Source organism: Colobus angolensis, unplaced genomic scaffold (assembly GCF_000951035.1).
Source record: "Colobus angolensis palliatus isolate OR3802 unplaced genomic scaffold, Cang.pa_1.0 Scaffold61, whole genome shotgun sequence".
NCBI lineage: Eukaryota > Metazoa > Chordata > Mammalia > Primates > Cercopithecidae > Colobus > Colobus angolensis.
This window is the reverse complement of record NW_012119710.1, coordinates 2,682,371-2,703,790: the sequence shown is the minus strand read 5'-3', so window position 1 is coordinate 2,703,790 and position 21,420 is coordinate 2,682,371. Positions and strand designations below refer to the sequence as shown.

Sequence of the window (21,420 nt, the reverse complement as noted above, 5' to 3'; positions counted from 1 at the left end):
CAGCTACCGGCGGTGCGCGGAGGGGTGGCGGCGGCGAGGGACGGCGGCGTGTTGGGCGCAGGAAGGGGCTGCCGAGGCTGGTGGCCGATGAGAGCAGCGATCACCCCAGCCCTCCCTGCCCCCATTAGAGGAGGGCAGCAAACTTGAGACGCGCGGTGGTCCCCGAGGCGCTTGGCTCCCCTCAGCTGCGGAGCGCACTCAGGGGCTGCTGCCGGCTCACTACCCCACAACCCGCCTGATTAGGGTCTGCGGAGGCGCCTTGAGACCCTGAGGTCCCCGCGCCGGCACCAACTTTCCAAACCCAGCTGCACCCGGAGGCGGGGGCGCAGTTCCCTGCTTCCTGCTCCCAGCCCTGGCCCGGCCTCCGCTTGGCCCGGCCTCCGCACCCAGACCGCTGCGATGAGCTGGGCCCCTGTGGGGCCGGAGCCGCCGGATGGTGCAGAGCCCTCCACGGGAAGCCGGAACAACCTTCCCGCTCTTCTCTGGGTAGGACCCGGGGAGCAGCCCCTCCCAGGCTCCAGGGACCCAGTGCTGGCTTTCGCGGTAGCAGCCCAGAGTAGCCCTAGATGGGATGCTGGGCGTTAAAAGGCCAGGCTGCCTGAGGAAGGTGAGACCCGGGGGTCGTCCTGGGTTGGCACCTTGGCCTGATTTCAGGTGTGCCCCCTCCCCCACCCCGGGCCTGCCCTTTCGCAGGACTGCTTTCTTCTGCTCTGGGGCCGGCTTCCTCTTAGTGGACTTAAAACTGCTCCTGGGCAGGGTACTCCCTAGGTAAGGGCCACTCCTAGTGTCCAGGTGCCCGAAGATGGGCTTGGGCCATTGACAGGGAGCTGGAGGCTGGGGCAGGGGAGGTGGCTGTCCAGTCAAGGACAGAAATTCAGTCCAGCATCTTCTGGAGGGGTGGGAGGAGCTGGGGGCAAGCTCGGGTGCAGGAGTCAGGCACCCTGGCTGGGAGGAAGCTGCTTCGACAAGCACAGGGATGTCAGAGCCAAGCAGGTGGGAACCAGTGGGCCAGGTATCTACCTTCAGAGGTTCCTCAGCCCCTTGCGGTGGGGCCCGCTGTCTCAGGCAGAGACCTTACCTGGGCAGGCAGTTCCCAGGCTCCTGTCCTCAGCAGTGGGGACACTTCCAGGCATCATGATGACCCTGTTTCTTTTTCAAAGTGCTTTCACCGTCATGACTCACACATTGCATTCACCAGGGAGGTATCAGGCTTCCAAACTATTCCATTCCCCTCCCTCCCGGGTCTTTAGGGAGCTGCTGGGGAAAGGAGTGGGTGGATTTGCCCTTGGGCCTTGAACCCCTGCAGGAGGCCAGGAGCCTGGCATGGCACCTTTCATTTTCCTTTTGCCAGTCCCTCATCCTGGCGGTGAGCAGCCCTAGGCCAGGCTGCTTCACGGTGGTGGGGTGGGGAGGGGAGGGGCGCCAGGGAGAGCAAGTCTTTGCTAATCATCCCCCAAACTCTGCTGGGTCTTTGAAATCATGGCTAGGTGCCACCCCCAGCCCCCTTCACTCAACACCCAGCTTCCCCATCTCAAAGCAGAAATGAATTTTCCCTAAAATCCAAATCTCCCTCTTTGCTGAGTAGTTGCAATGCTTTTGGCCAGAGGTTTCCTTCCCAACATCCAAAGTCAAGCTTCCCTCTGTCCTGGCCCCTGAGCCATCTCTGTGAGGCAACAGGCCCCTGCTGGAAGAGGGATGTATCCTCCTGACCACTCTCCCCCCAACCCTTGCCGACAGGGCCCTAGCTCCTGGGCAAGAGTGGTGCTGATGGCGCTGATAGAGGGGTCGCATGGGAGGAGGAGTACCTCTGTGTTCCACTGAGTCTACAGGAGGGGCCCAAGTGCCAGGCCCTCCCTGGAGGGCCAGGTTCATGTCCTACTGGATTCCACTCTGTCTCCCTCCCTTGTCTGCTGTGGGTCTCTCTTTACTTTCCCAACTCCACTCTGCATTGGTGCGGGGAGGGAGCATTTTATATTCATAATCTGGTTCAGAGAAGGTCCCGAAGCCCTGAGTCACTGTATGGTTTCCATGGAAACAGACTTGTTCAGAGGACTCGGTGTAGCGGCTGTGGTGGGGGAGAAGGGAAACATATAGTAAAACCAGGCTCCACAAGTGTGGCGGGACTTGGACCAACTCCCTTTGGTGGGGACTGTGAGGGGTGGGCAAGGCTCTGGCCTCCCCGTCAGAGGGGCTGCCTCTCCCCACCCACTGGGGTCCCGCCATTGGATGCCTCACAGCTGTTGCTGTGACTCTTGGCAGGCTGCTGCTTCTCCCATGGACCTTCTGGCTAGGTGCCTGGCCTCATGGCTACCTCTCCCTGCCTCAGTTTCCCCCTCTGTAAATGGAGAAAATAACACCTACCTACCTGATAGCGTTGTTGTGAAGATCAAATGCGGTAATATATGAGACACATTTAGAATGGTGCCATAGTAAGTGTTCCAAAGCATCATTCCTAGGAATTAAGTCAGGACATTGGAAGAAACTCCCCAAGCATGTTCACCTAGATCCTTACCCTCGATCCCAGCAGGTGGTCCTCACATCTGGCTGGGCTGGCCTCCTGCTTTGAAAGAGCCTCTCCCCAGCAGCCTCGGCACACCCCCAGCTGGGAAGCAGCCAGCCATTTCTTTCTACAGAGCATTTGTTTCAGGTTCCTGAGGGCCTGGTACAGTGTTAGGCAGCTCTGGGTTTTGTTCAGACCCTAACTGTCTAGCAGCCTTGTGGGAGTAAATCCAGATGGACAGGCAGCTTCCTGCTTCAGCCTTCCCGCTAAAGGGAGGTGTCAGCCTTGGAGCCCCTAGGGGTTGGGGCAGACAGAGAGGAGCAGAAGAGGTCCAGGTCCTAGAGATCCTAGAGAGGCTGGTTCATCTGGCTGGAGAAGCATCTATCTCTCTCTTGATCAGCCAGAGAGGGTCAGGGAGTTCTTCAGAAAGGTTACAGATCCTGCACACTCTCCTAACCCCAAGTTAGAACCTCTAGCGCCCAAGTGTTCCCAGCATACCCTGCAAGTCTGGACAGGCTTGGGGCTTCAGCCTGAGCAGCTGCTGATCAGTTGTCATCCTGCCCGCTGGGGCAGGGTGAGGAGCTCCCCGCCCCAGTGCCTGCCTCAGCAGCATTGAGGAGTGCAGCTAGGGGAGATTCTGAGTGCCACTGATGCCTGAGCCGGTCTGCCTTACCGGCCTTTCTCTCTCACTGCAGCCCTCCCCTCCATGGCCCTCAGGTTCCCTGCTCCATGGCAGGGCTCCCTCCTCCCCTGCTGTAAGATGGGCTTCAGCTCCAGGCTCCTTAAAGACATCCCGCGCCCATCACAACCAGCTGTCAGAGCTGCAAAGCCTGCTCTTTATCTGCCGGCCCTTCCTTCTATTTCACAGATGGGAAAAGTGAGATTTTTGGGGTTTGCTTGTATGGCCAGAGCCCAAGCTAGTTGTAGCCTCTCTCAGCTACACACCAGCCCTGGGGACGCCCTTTCCTTCTTGCCGGCTCTCCAAGCAGCCCCAGCTGCTGCCCGGCACCGCCATGGATACCCCCTCCCAGCTCTCAGTTTCCTGCCAACGTTCTACCTCCCGCAGGTGTCTCTGGACCATTTTGCTCTCCTCATTGGTGTTCACAACACCTTCCAATTTAATATCCTCTGCAAATTTCATTAACGGACTGTTTACTCCCTCTCTCAGGATCATTAATGAAGATGTTAGATAAGATCTGACCCAATGCTGACGCTTGGCAGCCCTGCCCCCACTCCCAGACTTGCGGCCCTCCAGCCCCTTCCTCTGGGCTTGCCTCCTCCACCGGGGCCCTTGGGACCTGCCCCCTCCTGCTATTATGCCTCATGACAAGTGCTTAGGGCCAAGTCTGTTTGAATTAATTTTGTAAGATTACTCGAGGCGCTGTATCAAATGCTTTGCTAAAAATCAAGATATATTACCCTGCCTGTGTTTCCTTCATCTACCCGTCTTGTAATTCTGTCAAGAAAGCTATCAAGTTTGTCAGGCATGATTTGTTCTTTATAAATCCCCACGGTGCCGCATGGGGGCACAGGGTTCCCGCGTTTTCTAAATGTTTAGAGATTCCCTCTTTGTGTTTGCTCCTTGATTAGAGCTGGAAGGTGGTGGGCTGGGAATTGTCAGGAATGCTGTCTCCTTCTCAGGGATGGGGAAGAAGGCGTGGCTCCTTTTCTCCCGAGTTTCTGCCAGTGTCAGTGAGTTGTTTAGGACTCACTGAGTCCCTGCGGTGTGTAGGGGCCCCAAGCTGGGCACTTGGGGAGGAGGGATAGGAGAGAGCTAGGGGAGGGAGATGAAGGGGGGCTGGTGCTCTCCTTTAAGGATTCTGCAGGGCAGGTGAAACAGAGAGACGAGCCTGCTGCAGACATTCTGAAGGTATCGCTGATTGAGAGATTACTGTGTGCCAGCCACTATGCTAAGAGCTTTAAATGCCAGATGCCATTTAAGCCCCTCTCCTGCCCTGGGAGAGGTGTGTGACCTCCCTTCACCTGGGTACCTGAGAATCAGAAAGGGTTAAAAGGCTGCCCAGAACTCAGGTCTGGGTTTCACCCTCTGTTTATGCTGTTATGCTGCTCCTAGCCATTTATGACACACAAAAAGGGTCAACAAAACTGAATGGAGTGATCTGGACATTTTAGGAGGTCAGAGTGGGGATGGAAGGGAAGCCTTTAGGGAAGGCTTTGGAGAGATGAGGACCTCACTCGCATATGCACCTCACACACAACCCCCACAGCCTGAAATCCATTCTCCTCCTGCCACTTCCGAGTTGCATGAACAAATCCCTTAACCTCTCTGAGTCTCAGTCCCGAACCTGTGAAATTGATTCAGCTGTAGTTCTTACCCCTAGGCATGCGGACAGGATCCAATGAGGTGAGGCGTGAAAGGTACATACCAAGGTGCTAGGCCGCCATTGTATATGAGCAGCCGCCATTGTGTTCTGCAATGGAGGTCCCTGTTGATGGCAGGCAGAGACACTCATCTGGTTGGCCATATGCCCAGTGGGTGGAGCTGTGGCCCCTCCTAATGCTTCTCACCCAGCAGAAGAGGGGTGACAGGGTGAGCCTCCCTGGCATCTCGGCCCAAGGGCATCCTTGGGATCAGCTGTGGGCTGGTGATAAGCTTTGGGCTTAGAGAGCAGGGAAGCCTCAACTGGGCGGACAGCCCAAACCCAATGCCCCATTCCAGACTGTTTCAGGCCAGATGGTAATAAAGACATTCTTTGGTGTCTTTTTGGTGGCATAGGATTTGGGCATTCCTGGGCTCCCTGGTCATAAAACCACTCAAAGCTCCCACTGCTTGTCTAGCCCAGACCCGGAGCCACTGTGTGGGGAGCACTGTGTGTTTGGGCTTCTGCCTATCAGGTGCAGCAGTCCCATGTCCGCACTCACTTGGGATCATTTTCATTCTTGTCATTCAGCCGGGGAGGGAGAACCCTCTGGGAAGCGGTGAGATGGCACACAACTATTGGTATGCCAGGGGAACCAACCAGGAAGGGCCACATTGGCAGCCCCCCATCCCCACCAGCGGATGCCCCAGGGACCTGATCCTGGGGGATGGCCAGGAGGTATCAGATGCACCAATATCTGGGTCGGGGGTGAATGCTATGATTGAGATTGGCACCAATGTGTCCTGGGACCCTGGTGGCAACCTTGGCCCTGGTGCTCCCTCTCCCTCCCTCTGGCTGGGTGACGCTCTTGGTGTGGCCTGGGGGTTTTAGCTCTGTGATTAGGGCCAGGGCTTGGGATTCTTTTTTTTTTTTTTTTAACAATGAGACATATACAGCTTTATTTAATAATCTGTAAAAAGTCATACTCTGGCAGGGTGATGCATTCCTTATCTCAGCAGAAAGCAAACAGTATGTCTGAAAAGCCCCTTCCCAAGATTTGGAACTGTGTAACCCTGAGCTTACATCTCAATGCTCCCAAGAGCTGGGCTCTTGCTATGTGGCAGTTGGTCTCCACAGTTCTCTCACCCTCCAGCAATACTCTCTGTCTTGCTGTGACTCCCTCACTTAACAATAGACAGGAGGCTGAAAACAACTTTACCTGGACAGGGCTGCCCCTACAGAGTGGCCCTTTCCCTCCTGCAAAAGGGAGTTCATGGGATTAACAATCTTTCTGATGGCTGGGCAAAATGACTCACGCCTGTAATCCCAGCACTTTGGGAGGTTGAGGCGGGCGGAGCACCTGAGGTCAGGAGTTTGAGACCAGCCTGGCCAACATGGTGAAACTCCATCTCTACTAAAAATACATAACTTAGCTGGGCGTGGTGGCAGGTGCCTGTAGTCCTAGCTACTTGGGAGGCTGAGGCAGGAGAATCGCTTGAACCCAGGGGGCAGAGGGTGAGCCAAGTTTGCGCCATTGCACTCCAGCCTGGGTGACAGAACGAGACTCTGTCTCCAAAAAAAAAAAAAAAAAAAAAAAAGACTCTGAGAAATGAGTTCTGTATCAATTTAATTTGGCTTCCATTACATCTACTGAAATCAAGGCCATACTTATTAAACATGATACTATGTTAATGACTGTTCCTCTTCCCCCACCCATTTCTCCACCATCTACATGCTTTTTAGGCCATACCTCTCCCCTCTCTGGGAACTGAGGAATGGAGACACTCTCCGTCATAGACCTAAGAGGCACTTCTTGTGGTTATGTGGATGTCCAGTATAAGATACTGCAGCGACAGCAGTTTTGCTCTTCAGAGCAGAGGCCTGGCATTTTGTTTCCACCTTCCTGTGCTAAAAGAGTCCAGTAATTAAGCCACATTCACTCCTTGGAAAAAACTCTATGTTGTATCGGAACCTCACCGATGGTTCCTGGGCTTCCAGCAGAATATATTCCTCCCTTTTATTTATAGAAGAGTATACAGAAATTCATTTGGACAGAAGGAGTCTCTCTATGTAATAGGCACCCTTCTACTATTGCTCACAATCAATCAAAGGTCCAGATGGCAATTATGATTTTCCACATCCCTCAGAGCTGCTCTCTCCTGAAATCACTCTGCAAATTTTGTTGACCAATTTTCAAACAAAAGAGAACGCAGTGGCCTACCCAACCTAGAAATCTATTCTGCCTAATTCCCTTAAAAACACCATTGAGAATGCAAAATAAGTCCCTTTTTTGTTTTTTTGCAGAAGCACTACAAGAAAGCGTGTCTAAAACCACAGAACTATGCACACACAAACAGAGACACACGTGCTCACACACACACAGAGTTGGGATCAAAGAATCTTATCCGATACATAGTTGGGGGAGCACGGGAAAAAGTTGGCAAGAGAGGAGATGGAGAGATCTGATCAGCTAAAGATGTTGGAATGTTACAGTATGGCATGGAAGTGGTTCTTGGGCTATACAAAAAAGGGGGTTGGCAGGCAGAGAGAATGATAAATCCAGGCTACTAGAGAGAGGTTCGGTGGCCATGCATGAGTTATAGATAGTAGAGGCCAGTTTACATGGATGAAATGTTTTATTATGGAGTGGTCATTTGAAGAAGGATGGACTTGTAATGGTCCAGGGGAGGAGCATCTGCTTAGCAGGACACCTCCATGGTCTGGTGTCTGTCCAGGACATCAGGGGACTCACAGGACTCTTGAGTTCCATCTGACTGATTGCTGGTGACAGACCGGCTGAAGGGACTTTCTCCAGAGCCGAGGCTACTCGAGGTTGAGTGGGTTCGTGATCGGGCGAGCCGAGTCATGTTGGCAGATGGTATGTAGCCCATTCCCTGCAAAAAGTACTTGAAGGCCTTGGTGAGCTTCCCAGGCTGAACTACCTGGGGCAGTCCCCCACAGTCCGCCATCTTTAGCAAAGTTGTATTTACAGGGTTCAGGCGGGAATTGCATTCGACCACAGCCTCAACTGCAGGCGAATTGTCCCCTACCACCAGTAAAGGAGAACACTTTAATGTTTTTGATTTATCATTTTGGCCCATTATGGGTCTTTTGATCTCCAGGTCTCTGCGTCCATTGTAGGAATTCAAGAAGAGCTGCAGGTTGTCTTGGTTGATGTCTTCGGCAATATGCATTCTGTAGGCTTGGATCAGGTCCAGGTTGGCCTGTAACTCTTCCGGCCCAAAGTGATGAGCCAAAATAATGTCCACAACATTGGTTGTCAGGCCAGAGAGTTTGGAAGCTGCCCAGTCAATCCAGCCTTTTGCGCAAGGATCAACATTAATGAGGACAAGGCCTTCCACAAGCTCTGGATGGTTGAGTGCAAATCTGCTAAGGATGTAAGCTCCAGCTCCAACTCCAATACCAATGATGCTTTTCAGGCTTAGGTGGGTAAGAACAGGAGGCAGCATTTCAGCCAGCTCATCCATTGTGGGGTACTGATACCCTGTTGGGAAAGAGGGTGCACCTTCCTGCTGGCCTGGGGCACCCACATGACAGAAAGCAAAATGCTGGGTGATCTCGTGCATATCCTCAAAGTTAAAGAATGCATTGAAACAGGATTTATGGTTGAGGCCAATGTCATGATACGTTAGTATAACTGGTCTGTTTCCTTTGGGTAAGCCTCTTATAGTGACGTGGACCACACCATGAGTTGTTTCTATGTCATGTTCCTGACAGTCAAAGTCCTGGAAGTTTCGTGTACCATTCTTATCATTTAGAAGTGGTTTGATCTCTGTGAGCGGAACATCCTGAAGTTCATCCATGAGGTCAGATGACGAGAGTAGAGGAGTTGCAAGAATAAATTGGTAACTCTGAGGCACGGGCACCCGCCGTGAGTGCGGCGGCGGCGGCGGCGGTGGCCAGGGCTTGGGATTCTTTAGAGCCAAGTCTGAATCCTAGCACCACCACAGGCTAGGGGTGCATGCTTGAACAAGTTCCCACACTTGCTGAGCCTCACTGCTCCTCGTCTGTGAAAGGTGGCAGTGGCACCTGGCCTGTGGGATGCATCCCCTGATGGGAGCCAGGTCTGTGATCATCTCTGAGTATCCACGTCTGCAGTCTCCTCCATCCCATGTGACAGTCTCAAGGCTCAGGATCCTATTGATTCTCCACCCACAGTCCTCGTCCCCACGGGGCCAGCCAGGCCTAATGGCCTAATGTGCAGGTGGCCCAGGCTGGAGACTCCTGGATCCAGAGACAGGCGGGCCCCTCTCCCAGCCTGGCCGGCAGCAGCTGCCTGAGTTCCAGCTCCTGTTGATGTTTCCCCTCCTTGAAGCTGGGAGGATGGGCCGGAGCCCCGTGTCCAGGGGGTGGGGCCTCGGTACTATTCCAACTCTGGCTGTGGCTTCTTGGTGGGGCGGAGGACAGGAAACCGGGGCTTTTCCGCCCAGTGTCGGGGCTGTAGAGTCCCGCCTACCACGGGCCAGGCTGTACCAGGACTGGCCTGAGACAGGGAACCGGGACCTTCTGACTCATCCCTCCCCCAGAGGAGCTGGGCACACTGGGGCCTTGTGTCGTGGCCAGGAGGTCAGCCACTCTCCCCACTGCTGGGGAAAACTTTCCCCTCAGGTTGGGTTTGGGACCACCCCCTCCCACTCCCACCCTCCACGGCAGGATGTGAGGTGCCTTCCTTACCCCAGGCAAGGTCTCTGCAGCCACAAGTCAGGGTCTCCAACCACGCAGGCTGCTGGCGCTTCAGTGGAGCAGGCTGTGGCATCTGTTTTAACTTGTAAAAACATTTCCAGGCCAATGGTGCCTCTTTGTGCATTTAGTAGTCCATAAAAATCATGGTCATGGCCCTTAATAAGCATTTGCTCTGTGCCTACCACTGTGTTAAGCTGTGGGCAGCCATCAGCCTTCTGTCTCACTGCCCAAATATTAGATTCTGTGATCATTTCTCCCATTTCCTACATAAGGACAAGTGAGGCCTATAGAGGTTAAGTGCCTTGTGCAATGCCTCATAGCTATAAGGCAACAGCAGTCGGATTCCCAAATCCAGGCCTCTGTGGCCCCACAGCTGGGGTGCCTAAACACCCCCAAGACTGCTTCCCCGAATGCCTGTGGGCACCTTCTCCAGGAGGCTTGAGACATCCATGGGTATCATGTGGACATTGGAGTGCTCTGCCCTGGAGACACCGGATCTCAGGAAGCAGCTGGGCATCCCTGCTGATAGTGAAAAATCGGTAGACCCATCGCTCTCCAGGTGCTTGTCTTGGAAACCATGACTGTGGGAGCTTGTCCCCACTGGAGGTGCCCAAAAGATTTAGTGGTTCTGCCTGTGGGGCCCAGGGACTCTAGGGATTGTTTGCAAGTACCATGTTTGTGGTGGTCCAGGTTCTGGAGAGAGGGTCCATAGACCTCACAGTGTTTCAAGTTGAGGTGGGCATGACCCCAAAGAGAAGGGGTCCACTGGGCTGACCTAGACCACAGAGGCCAAGTCTGAATCCCAGCAGCTCACCCCCCTAGAAAATTGCACTGGTTGGATTGTGTGTTGGCATACTGCCGACATGGAAGGATGCTCTAGGACACTGTCCCATGAAGCTCGTCTTTGGATTTCTTAGGTACAAAGTCTTGAGGACGGGTTCATGGTGGCATATGCACAGGGCTCTGTAAGAGCTCCCTTGGGAGAAATCTTGCACTGAATTCAGTGTCAGGAATAGCTGGATATCTCTTGAGTGGATGCGTTAATCTTTATCTCATGGGTCCTGTGAAACAAGTAAATGAAATATTTCCCTTTTCCTACTGGCTGCCAGGAAGCTCTGACTTAGCTCAGTAGCCCACACATGGTGTGACTCTTGTACACTGACTTGGCCTCTGGTTCTTTCAGACTCTTATACTCTTGTTTTCCCCTTGCCTTGCCTCATTTTCATCACCTCGTTTTCCTTAGAGAAAAACACCTTGCTGTTTTATGTGTTTTAGTCTTAACTAAACAAACATTTATGGTGGATCAGTGCTGGCTACGTCAGAGCCAGGGAGTAAGCATTTCCTCTCTGCAGCCTCCATCCTAGAGGCCTGTTTGCCAGCTCCTCCCTCCCTGCCCCATTCCCTTATACCTTGCTCCAGTTCTTGGGACCCCAGAGCCTTGGAGCCCCGTTCATCACGGCTCCTGAGTTTGTCTGAAAAGACGATGTTCAGGTTCTTCCCCCGCCCTCACTGTGTTGCTTCTTCATCCCCCAGGGCTTCACAGTAGTTTTTCAGGGAGAAATGTCTGGGAGAAGAGTCATTTCCCCAACCCAGGGCTCAGCCGCTCCTGTAGCCCCAGACCCCCTCTGAAATCCAGCTTCAGTTCAGCTCTGGCCCTGTGTCTCAGCAGTCCCCAGCTGCCTACTGTCCTTAGTGGCCCACCTGAGCAGACAAAGCCCATTTCTGGTGGGAAAGCAGTGCCTTTGACCCTGGTGCCTTGGAAATGGGGGTGGGGAGAGCTGGCTGGCAGTGCCCGGGGGGAGGGTGGGAGGCACAGTGAGATGCCAGGGCTGATTTTCAGTACCACACCCTGTCATCAATCACTCCTCTACTTCCTACATGGAGTGGCTTCACTGTGTCCCCCAGAATTAATACACTCAAACTGAATAAAAAAGTTCAGTGTAGATGGTGTCTCCTCCTACCTCAGTCTCCTCCAGGCCCCCTCCATCTGGGGCATCTGCTGTTACTAGTTCAGTGCAAGCTCTTTCAGTGATTGTTTATGCATATATGCAAATATACATGTCCACCTCCTTAAACAAATCTGAAATGGTGGTGTGCTATTACACATGTGTTTTCTGGCTCTAGCTTTTGAAACTTATATATGCTGAGTGACTGTTTCTATCAGTATACTCATGAGTCTGAGGAGGCTTCTCTGATATAGTCAGTTGGAAAGACAGTCCCCTCCACATGCTAATAAGGAAGGGGTTAAGCTTCTGGGAAAGGGTGGGGTGTCCATGCGTGGGCTTTCAGAGGTCTGGGAAACTTCTTTTTTTTTTGAGATGGAGTCTCGCTCTATCGCCCAGGCTGGAGTGCAGTGGCCGGATCTCAGCTCACTGCAAGCTCCGCCTCCCGGGTTCACGCCATTCTCCTGCCTCAGCCTCCCGAGTAGCTGGGACTACAGGCGCCCGCCACCTCGCCCTGGCTAGTTTTTTGTATTTTTTAGTAGAGACAGGGTTTCACGGTGTTAGCCAGGATGGTCTCGATCTCCTGACCTCGTGATCCGCCCGTCTCGGCCTCCCAAAGTGCTGGGATTACAGGCTTGAGCCACCGCGCCCGGCCAATAGTCTGGGAAACTTCTAAATTGTGTGTGTAAAATTGTGGGCACTAGTGGCATTTCTAAGGGGAGGGATTGTGGTTCGAAGGGTCTGTGGCCCAGAACAGGTGAACCAAGGCCTCAGCCCTGGGTTTCATGGGATTTCTCTACAGCAGAATGTGGGGCTAACTTGGCAGAGGGCAGCACCGCTAGGTTCTAAGGCCCCCACTCCCTGGGTCTGCCACAGATCAGGCTGAGGTGGGGGACAGAGATGCCCAGCCCTAGACTCTTCCTGGGAGAAGACTGGGTTTTTCCCATTCCCAATGGAGGGTCCCCCTGTCTGCTGTGTGGGTGGCCCCAACTGTGCCTGAGAATGAAGTCTGGGGCCTTTCTGGGATTATAGAGAACACCAGGGTTAGAGCCGGGAGGCCCTTCAGTCATCAATGGATCTATGGTGTAACCCAGGCACAGAGAGGCCAGGGGGTGAGTCCAAGGTCACCCAGCCAGGGAAAGGCAGAGGCTGTGTGGGCCAATCCTGCCTGTGACATTCAGGTCTGTGCTCCTTCCCTGACAGAGCACCATGAGATGAGCAGGAGAGGCCCTTGGGAGGAGGCGAGGCTGCCTGTTGCTGCTGGGCTCTCCCGGTGCGGCTGAGGTGGGGGTGCACGGAGCAGAGGCCGCAGCCGGAGTGGGTGTGCCATCCTCACACCTCACTGCATCTTGCAACATCACCTCCTGCTGGCTGCATCCTCACATCAGGTTGTAGCCAACAGCCCCAGAATTCTGAATACAGCAGAGGTGACAGGACTATGAGGCGGCACCGCAGGATGTGGTCACTAGAGGGCAGCAGGAAAGCCACTGCGGTGGCTCAGCAGGAAGAAGTTCCCAGGCCAGGAGAGGAGCTGCAGGAAGAAGGGGCGGTGGGTAGAACCAGACCCCGTGGGCTGCAGGATGATTTGTTCTAGGCCTTTTCCTGAGACGGAAAGCAAAGCAGACATTTACTGATGACGATATTAATTGACATTTAGTGAGTGCTTACCCTGCGTCAGGCACTGTACTCACTAATTAGTCCTCACAACCGCCTTGTTATAATTATCCCCATTTTTGCATGTGTGAACACAGAGGCCCAGAGAGATGAAGAAAGCTAGCTAAGATCTCTCAGCCAGTAAGTGGCTGAGCTGGGATCAGCAGGGCTGGTGTCAGAGGCTGGATCGTGTCTGTATGCCTGGCATTGACTAAATGCTTTAAGACCTTCAATTCTTACCAGCACTACTGTAGATATGCCCACCTTATGGATGGGGAAACTGAGGCTCAGGGACAGCTGGTGAATCACCCAGGCCCACACACCTGCTGAGTGACAGATCCAGGAGGCATGGTTCAGGGTGTGAGCTGTTACTGTGAATTACAGTTCTCCAGCACAGAGCTGTTCGCTGCTCCCAGTCTGTGCCCTCATCTCAAGTTGGCTGATAATGAAATCTGAGCTTTCTATGGGGACTAAAGGTTCACCAACTTGCCTGCTTTCTAACAGAAATGATAGATCCTGGTCTCCTGTATCCAAGGTTTGCTTGGATTTTTACTACGCAGAGGTAGAGGGAGGCCAGGCCAGAGGTTGCTAGAAGCCTAGGGGATGGGCTCTGGGGGCCACGGTTTGGCTTGGAGGGTGAGGGCATTGAGGAGTCTTTTGCAGTGGCTAAGGCTCCCTTGGGAACAACAGGACCTGGCCCCAGGGCCTCTGGTTTCCAGGGCAGATGCCTTTAGCATACCAAGGACACTTGGCCAGCCCCGGGCCCAGCTCTGCCAGGTTGGGAGAGTGGGGGCATTTCCAGGAGGGCTGGACTTCCCCCATCTTCCCATTCCCATGCCCAGGCTTTGCCCTCCCCGGGGGTACAAGGGAATGGCCTGTGGCTGGGCCTTCAAAAGCATTCCCCTCCTCGGTGTCCAGGCCGCACCTTATGAGGCCGAGTCTCACTGTCTTAGGGATTTATAACATCCAGCTGCTTCAGTGACTTCTGATTTATTAGCAGAGCAGCAGCTTCCAGTCCTGGCCTTAAGTTTCTCTGGGTGGAGGAAGAGTTGGGGGAAGAAACTCAAATGGCCCCCTCCCTAGCAAGATGGCAAGATGTTCCTCTTTAAATAAAACCCCAGGGTGAATTCTGCTTTTGGAATTGGAACCCCAGAATTAAGTGAAGACTCCTTAAGGATTCAGTTTCCTGTCTTGATGAGGACCAAGGAGGGTGGAATATGAGTGGAATTAGGGAAAAGGATTTGAACGTGGACTTCCTAGCACATTGCCTGGGCTGGAATCCTGGCTTCTTATTAGGGGTATGAGCTTGGGGAAGTTATCTAACCTTGAGGGGCCTCAGCTTCCTTATCTGTAAAATGGGATTGTGACAGTATCAACTTCATAGAACTGGCATGAGGGTGCGATGAGCTGATGGCTGTGAAAGAAGCATGTGCCTGGGAGGAACATTGTGAATGCCCAGCAAGTGCTTGCCTTCCTTGGTATTATTTGACCCATAGCATCTAGAACAGTGCCCAGCACATACAGGAGTTCTGATAGATGTCTGTGAATAAATACAAAGGAAGTGCATCCAAATGAAATGATGCCGCAGCCAAAGAACAGACTCCTAAATAACTTAAAAATATGACCTGGCACTATTATTGATGACATTCCCTGTCTGTTTCTTGAAAGCCATTCACATTCGCCTTGGGGCACTTGGGCAGAGCAGGCCTGCACTTGCAGGGGAGTTGGGTGTAAGTAGGGGGGTCTTTCTCCCCGGGTACCTGGCCCAGCCCCCTGATGGAGGCCAGCATCCTCTGCCACTATGGGTTGAGGTTGGGGTGGGATGTAGTGTGGTTGGGATTGCGGTTTTTCTCTGATCACGTTGAGAAATTCCTAAGAATCTAAACTGTGCCCCTTTCCCTCTTGCCTGCCACTTGGTGATCTGGCACTGATTCCTAAAGAAGTGAAATTTCATATTTAAAACAGGACTTGATTTCTCCATCTGAACAGTGGGAGTGAGGACCCTGACCTCCGAGAGTGCTTATGGGGAATAACACAGTGCTAGAAGTTGGGTGAGCTGAGCCAGGCAGCACTGCGGGTTTGGGAAATGAGGATTCACTCACCCACTCCCAAAGGAGTCATGCCACATAGTGGGGTGTGGGAAGAATCTTCACAAAGCACTTGAGTTCACCCCATCAGCTGTGAACCAACAGATCCACAGGACCAGACAGCAAAGGGAGGAACATGCTCTAAGCCTCAGAAGCATCTGCCTGCCCAGTCCCCATCATGCTGATTCACAAATGGGCTAGGGCCAGTAACGGAATGCATGTTTGAAGGCCAAATACGTTTAAGCTGGAGGAACAGGAAGCCAAATCTCCTTAGAGGGAAAGAGCTGGACTCTGGGGAACCTACCCGATGAGGGTTAAAGCAGGCCTGAGAGCTCAGGCAGGTTCCTCTACCTCTGTGCCTCGGCTTTCTCGCCTTGAAGTGGACAGATACTGACTTCTATATTTGGTTCTTGCTAGAAGGACACGAGCTGATGCAGGGAAGGGGCTTGGCACAATAGATGCTAACTGAGATAATGTGATGATCTTGGTGTTTTAATTCAGACTCTGTGAGTTGCATCAAGGTCAGGAATGCTCCCTGGTCCACTTTTGCTTTGAGTTTCAGGTAGCTGGTGTCACTTCGGTGTGGGTGGAAGAAGACTCTCTCCCCAGCTGCGTTGGAGGCGCCCTTTCGACCTGGAGGCCTGGGGTGAGCCCCCCTGCCCTTGTGGACTTCTGCTAACCCGCTTCCTGGGGGAATCGCTGCACAAGTTGAATTTTAAAGGGTTAAGATTGTTTCATGGATTTAAAATGCAGAACCTTGCCAGCCTCCCTGCCTGCTGGGTTCTGGTGTGAGCAGAGGGACTGCGGTTTATTAGGAGGATGTGGTGGGGTGGGCGAGGAAGGTGAAAGGAGTGGGATACAGTCCAGGACTCAGAGGGCCACACTCAGGGGATCAGAGATGGCACTGGGTTGTTTGGGGCGCTGAGTCAGGGATGGATCTGGAGAGCAGGCAGAACCCTTATTGCCTGGCCTTCGGGGCACACTGTGGGGCACAGGACACAGAAGAGAAGGAGTGGGGAGGAGGCACTGAGACCCCAGCTCCACCTTCTGAGCCCTTCCCCTCCCTGTCTCTTGCAGTCTGCTGGCCACAGGGCTGCTGCACTGGCTGGGACTGCCAGCTGGACCTGGAGACGCTGGTGGCTGTGGACTCCCCAGCTTGGAGCAGCCCCTCTTTGGTAAGTGGTTGAGCCCTCCTGCATTCTCCCTGGGGGCAGCCCCAGTCCCCACTCAGGTCTGGTAGCTGAGCCAGCCTCCAGAGAGGGTGCCTGCAGGATGCTCAGGTGGGCTCCTGACCCTGGACTCTAAGCAGCCCCATTCGCTCTTTCTGCTTCTCCATGGTCCCTCCCCAGCCCCCCTTCTGTGGGCAGAGGGGGCACAGGAGGTAAGAGTGGAGGCCCCTGACTCCCTGAGATCTTCTTTGCAGGCCAGTTCACTCTGTGTCAGTGGGCGTTATGTGACCTCCATGGCTTGGACCCTTGTCCCTAGAGACTAGGAGCAGACCCTGGGTGCTGGGAAGGGTTGCCTCTCAGCAGACCCTGGACACCTATCTCTGCTCCAGAGACTCTTAGAGACTCCATGAGCCCTAGATGTCCACATCTGGAGTAAGTGGTCACCTGCATCCATGAGTTGGAGGGGGCTTGACACAGTTGTCCACCTTGCCTGGCCGTGCTGGCAGCTCACCGACCATGGTCTGCAGGGGTCCTTCGTGCTCAGGGGATTGGGGTCAGATGGAGGCACCTGATAGGGACTCTTCTTCCCCCTAGGGATGGGCAGAGGACAGAGGAAAGAGGACCACCTGGAGAACTGGGCGCCAGCTCGTGGGGGCGGGAAATGCTGGCAGGCGGGAGGGGCAGGGTTTGAGGCAGGTCCTGGTCATTCCCTCAGTGCGGGAGTAGGGAGAGTCAGGCTCTTGCCCTGTGAGGCCCCTCTAAGGAACTCAGAGCTCACCATAGGAGGCTTCCACAGCTGTCTGCAGTGGGTGCAAGGAATATTTGTTCAGCTCCGGAAAGCTCCCAGGAGTCCCCCAGAGAACGGTAGTCTAGTGTAGAAGCCGCTTAGGTCTTCAGGGTGTGTGGTGAGCACTGGACAGGGAGCCCGGCGTTTCCCTGGGTCCCCTGGAGACCAGCTCTTCCAAGGGACAAGCCAGTGCCCCCACCGTGGAGGCACCTGACCGCTGGCTGCCTTTGCCCACAGACCTCACCCCGTGGAGAAACAGCCCCATGAAGGTGCCCAGCCATGCAATGTTCCTGGAAGGCCGTCCTCCTCCTTGCCCTGGCCTCCATTGCCATCCAGTACACGGCCATCCGCACCTTCACCGCCAAGTCCTTTCACACCTGCCCCGGGCTGGCGGAGGCCGGGCTGGCCGAGCGACTGTGCGAGGAGAGCCCCACCTTCGCCTACAACCTTTCCCGCAAGACCCACATCCTCATCCTGGCCACTACGCGCAGCGGCTCCTCCTTCGTGGGCCAGCTCTTCAACCAGCACCTGGACGTCTTCTACCTGTTTGAGCCCCTCTACCACGTCCAGAACACGCTCATCCCCCGCTTCACCCAGGGCAAGAGCCCGGCCGACCGGCGGGTCATGCTGGGCGCCAGCCGAGACCTCCTGCGAAGCCTCTACGACTGCGACCTCTACTTCCTGGAGAACTACATCAAGCCGCCGCCGGTCAACCACACCACCGACAGGATCTTTCGCCGCGGGGCCAGCCGGGTCCTCTGCTCCCGGCCTGTGTGCGACCCTCCGGGGCCAGCCGACCTGGTCCTGGAGGAGGGGGACTGCGTGCGCAAGTGCGGGCTACTCAACCTGACGGTGGCGGCAGAGGCGTGCCGGGAGCGCAGCCACGTGGCCATCAAGACGGTGCGCGTGCCCGAGGTGAACGACCTGCGCGCCCTGGTGGAAGACCCGCGGTTAAACCTCAAGGTCATCCAGCTGGTCCGAGACCCCCGCGGCATTCTGGCTTCGCGCAGCGAGACCTTCCGGGACACGTACCGGCTCTGGCGGCTCTGGTACGGCACGGGGAGGAAACCCTACAACCTGGACGTGACGCAGCTGACCACGGTGTGCGAGGACTTCTCCAACTCCGTGTCCACCGGCCTCATGCGGCCCCCGTGGCTCAAGGGCAAGTACATGTTGGTGCGCTACGAGGACCTGGCCCGGAATCCCATGAAGAAGACCGAGGAGATCTACGGGTTCCTGGGCATCCCGCTGGACAGCCACGTGGCCCGCTGGATCCAGAACAACACGCGGGGCGACCCCACCCTGGGCAAGCACAAATACGGCACCGTGCGAAACTCGGCGGCCACGGCCGAGAAGTGGCGCTTCCGCCTCTCCTACGACATCGTGTCCTTTGCCCAGAACGCCTGCCAGCAGGTGCTGGCCCAGCTGGGCTACAAGATCGCCGCCTCGGAGGAGGAGCTGAAGAACCCCTCGGTCAGCCTGGTGGAGGAGCGGGACTTCCGCCCCTTCTCGTGACCTGGGCGGCGCGGGTGGGGGCGGGAGGCGCACGGTGTAGGTTTTGATAAAATGGACCGTTTTTAACTGTTGCCTTATTTCCCCCTCCCTCTCCCACCTCATCTTCGTGTCCCTCCTGCCCTCAGCTCACCCCACTCCCTTCTGCCCCTTTTTGTCTCTGAAATTTGCACTACGTCTTGGACGGGAATCACTGGGGCAGAGGGCGCGTGAAGTGGGGTCCCGCCCCCCCCCACCCCATTCAGACACACGGATATTGGGTCTCTGTGCGGACGGTGACAATGTTTACAAGCACCACACTTACACATCCACACACGCACACGGGCACCCGCGAGGCGACTTCTCAAGCTTTTGAATAGGTGAGTGGTCGGATATCTAGTTTTTGCACTGTCTTACTACTCAAGGTAAGAGGATACAAACAAGAGGACCACTTGTCTCTAATTTATGAATGGTGTCCATCCTTTCCCCATCCCTGCTTCATGCCCCGACACCCACTTTCCCCCTTAGAGCAGCGAAACTGCCCCCTCCTGCCCGCCCTTGCCTGTCGGTGAGGCAGGTTTTTACTGTGAGGTGAACGTGGACCTGTTTCTGTTTCCAGTCTGTGGTGATGCTGTCTGTCTGTCTGAGTCTCGTGGCCGCCCCTGGACCAGTGATGACTGATGAATCTTATGAGCTTCTGATTGATCTCGGGGTCCATCTGTGATATTTCTTTGTGCCAAAAAGAAAAAAAAAAGAGTGGATCAGTTTGCTAAATGAACATTGAAATGCTTTATGTGTGTTTTCTGTAAATAAAAGAGTGCAATAATCTCTGCGTGTGATTGTGGGACCTTCTGAATGGGTACCAGAGGGCCTCAGCGGGGTCTGGGTGTTCCTGGCTTTGGGGAGGACAGCGAGAAAGAAGTGGAGGTGGGAATTGAATGACAAGTCTGCCTTTCAGAACTCTTGTCACCCTCAACACTGAGTTTAGTTTAGGTTTTTTTTTTTTTTTCAGACAGAGTCTCACTCTCTCTCCCAGGCTGGAGTGCAATGACTCCATCTCCGCTCAGTGCAACCTCTGTCTCCCAGGTTCAAGCAATCCTTCCGCCTCAAACTCCCGAGTGACTGGGACTACAGGCACACACTGCCACGCCTGGCATGCCTGGCTAATTTTTTTTTTTTTGCATTTTAGTAGAGACGGGGTTTCACCGTGTTGTCCAGGCTGGTTGCGAACTCCTGAGCTCAGGCATTCCTCCTGCCTCGGCCTCCCAAAGTGCTGGGATTACAGACTTGAGTCACTGCCTCCTGGCCGTGTTATTTTTTCCTTCAGTCAGTTGAGACCAGGTAACTCATAGCCAGGGATAATGTTCAAAGTCTTTAACAAGTGGTATGGCTTGCTGAATCAGAGTAGCTGGAGGTAAGAATGACATCCTGGGATCCCTTCTTGTGCTAAATGTTACCCATTGAGTTGGTGGGTCTGGGTCTACAATAGCCAGGGAGGGGGAAACTTCAAGGGGTGGGGTGCCTCAGGGCAGTGGCTGCTGACCCACAGGCCTGGAAGTATTTGACTTTGAATAACGGTAGAGGTTTACTGGTGTCTACGCTGGCAGAGAATCTGCTGTGCTTACTCCCCTTCCCTTCCCTTCCCTACCTATCTAGCAGGTTCCTCCAGGCAGCTTCCCCAGCTTTTATTCCAAGAAAATAACCTGTCCCTGGGGTGGCTACAGGTCACAGCTTTGTTGTTCTGCGACAGTGGAGTGTCTGGTGATTAGGCAGCCCCAGGGGTCCTAGCCAATTGGAAGAAGGGCTTCCTGAGGAAACTCAGTCCTGGGCTATTTTACATGTGTCAGGAGGAGGTAGACAGTTCAATAGCCCTAGCAAATGCCTTAACTAATAGTGGCTTAATCGAGATAGGTGATTTTCTTTTATAAAAAATTTTATTGGGGTAAAATAATAGAATATAAAATTTACCATCCTAACCTTTTTAAGGTGTGCCATTCATTAAATACATTCATAACGTGTGCCATCATCCAGATCTGTAATTCTGTTCATTTTGTAAAACTGAAACTCTGGACCCATTAAACAAAAACTCCTCACCTACCCACCCACCTCCAGTGCCCGGAAACCACCATTCTGCTTTCTGTCTCTAGGAATTTGACTACTCTAGTACCTCATGTAAGTGGAACCATACAGTATTTGTCCTGTTACGACTGGGTCATTTCACTTAGCGTAATGTCCTCAAGGTTCATCCATGTTGTAGTGTATGTCAAAATCTCTTTTTCTTTTTAAGGCTGAATAATATTCCACTGTATGGACATACCATATTTTGCTTATCCATTCATCCCTAGATGAACACTTGGTTGTTTCCATGTCTTAGCTACTGTCAATATTGCTGCTGTGAACATGAGTGTACAACTATTAAGACTCTGCTTTCCATTCTTTGGGCATATCTCCAGAAATAGAATTGCTGGATCATGTGGCAGTTTTATTTTCAATGATTTGAGGAACTGCCATACTATTTTCCACAGTAGCTGAATGATTTTACATTCCCACCAACACTGCTCAAGGGTTTCAATTTTTTCCACATCACCAATTCTTATTATTTTATTCTTTTTTTGAAAGTTAGCCATGCTCATGGGTGTGAGGTGGTTAGATAGCCTATTTTCTTTCACTCTCATTTAAAAGGCATAGGCTGTTCAGGTCTAGTATGGTGGCTTCCAGGTCATGTGCCCAGATTTCGGGGTCCTGGCTCTTTCTATGTTGTTGCT

General features: G+C 53.7%; 2 protein-coding genes across 3 annotated transcripts in view; one reads left to right on the top strand and one right to left on the bottom strand.

The window, feature by feature from the left end:
- Positions 1 to 20,678, top strand: part of CHST1 (carbohydrate (keratan sulfate Gal-6) sulfotransferase 1) — a 22,463-nt gene extending 1,785 nt beyond the window's left edge. The window contains exons 2-4 of the mRNA XM_011963285.1: positions 15,771 to 15,854; positions 16,286 to 16,383; positions 17,402 to 20,678. Of these exons, the coding sequence (XP_011818675.1) occupies positions 17,444 to 18,679 (1,236 nt within the window). The 5' untranslated portion in view covers positions 15,771 to 15,854; positions 16,286 to 16,383; positions 17,402 to 17,443 and the 3' untranslated portion in view covers positions 18,680 to 20,678. The remainder of the gene's footprint in view (positions 1 to 15,770; positions 15,855 to 16,285; positions 16,384 to 17,401) is intronic.
- LOC105527098 (protein NDRG3) lies at positions 5,758 to 12,113 on the bottom strand. 2 transcript variants are annotated; one of them, XM_011963284.1, is made up of 2 exons: positions 12,025 to 12,113; positions 5,758 to 8,552 (listed from the first exon to the last, which is right to left on the bottom strand). In XM_011963284.1, the coding sequence occupies exon 2, from the start codon at positions 8,406 to 8,408 to the stop codon at positions 7,521 to 7,523; it is 888 nt and encodes a 295-aa protein (XP_011818674.1). In that variant the 5' UTR covers positions 8,409 to 8,552; positions 12,025 to 12,113; the 3' UTR covers positions 5,758 to 7,520. The 2 variants fall into 2 exon arrangements, with proteins under 2 accessions (XP_011818674.1, XP_011818673.1); XM_011963283.1 differs by lacking the exon at positions 12,025 to 12,113 and having other exon boundaries at positions 5,758 to 8,736.
- Positions 20,679 to 21,420: the final 742 nt, after the last annotated feature.

Excerpts from the sequence above, each read along its gene's own strand:
- LOC105527098 (XM_011963283.1), bottom strand. The coding sequence starts at position 8,645 with ATGGATGAACTTCAGGATGTTCCGCTCACAGAGATCAAACCACTTCTA.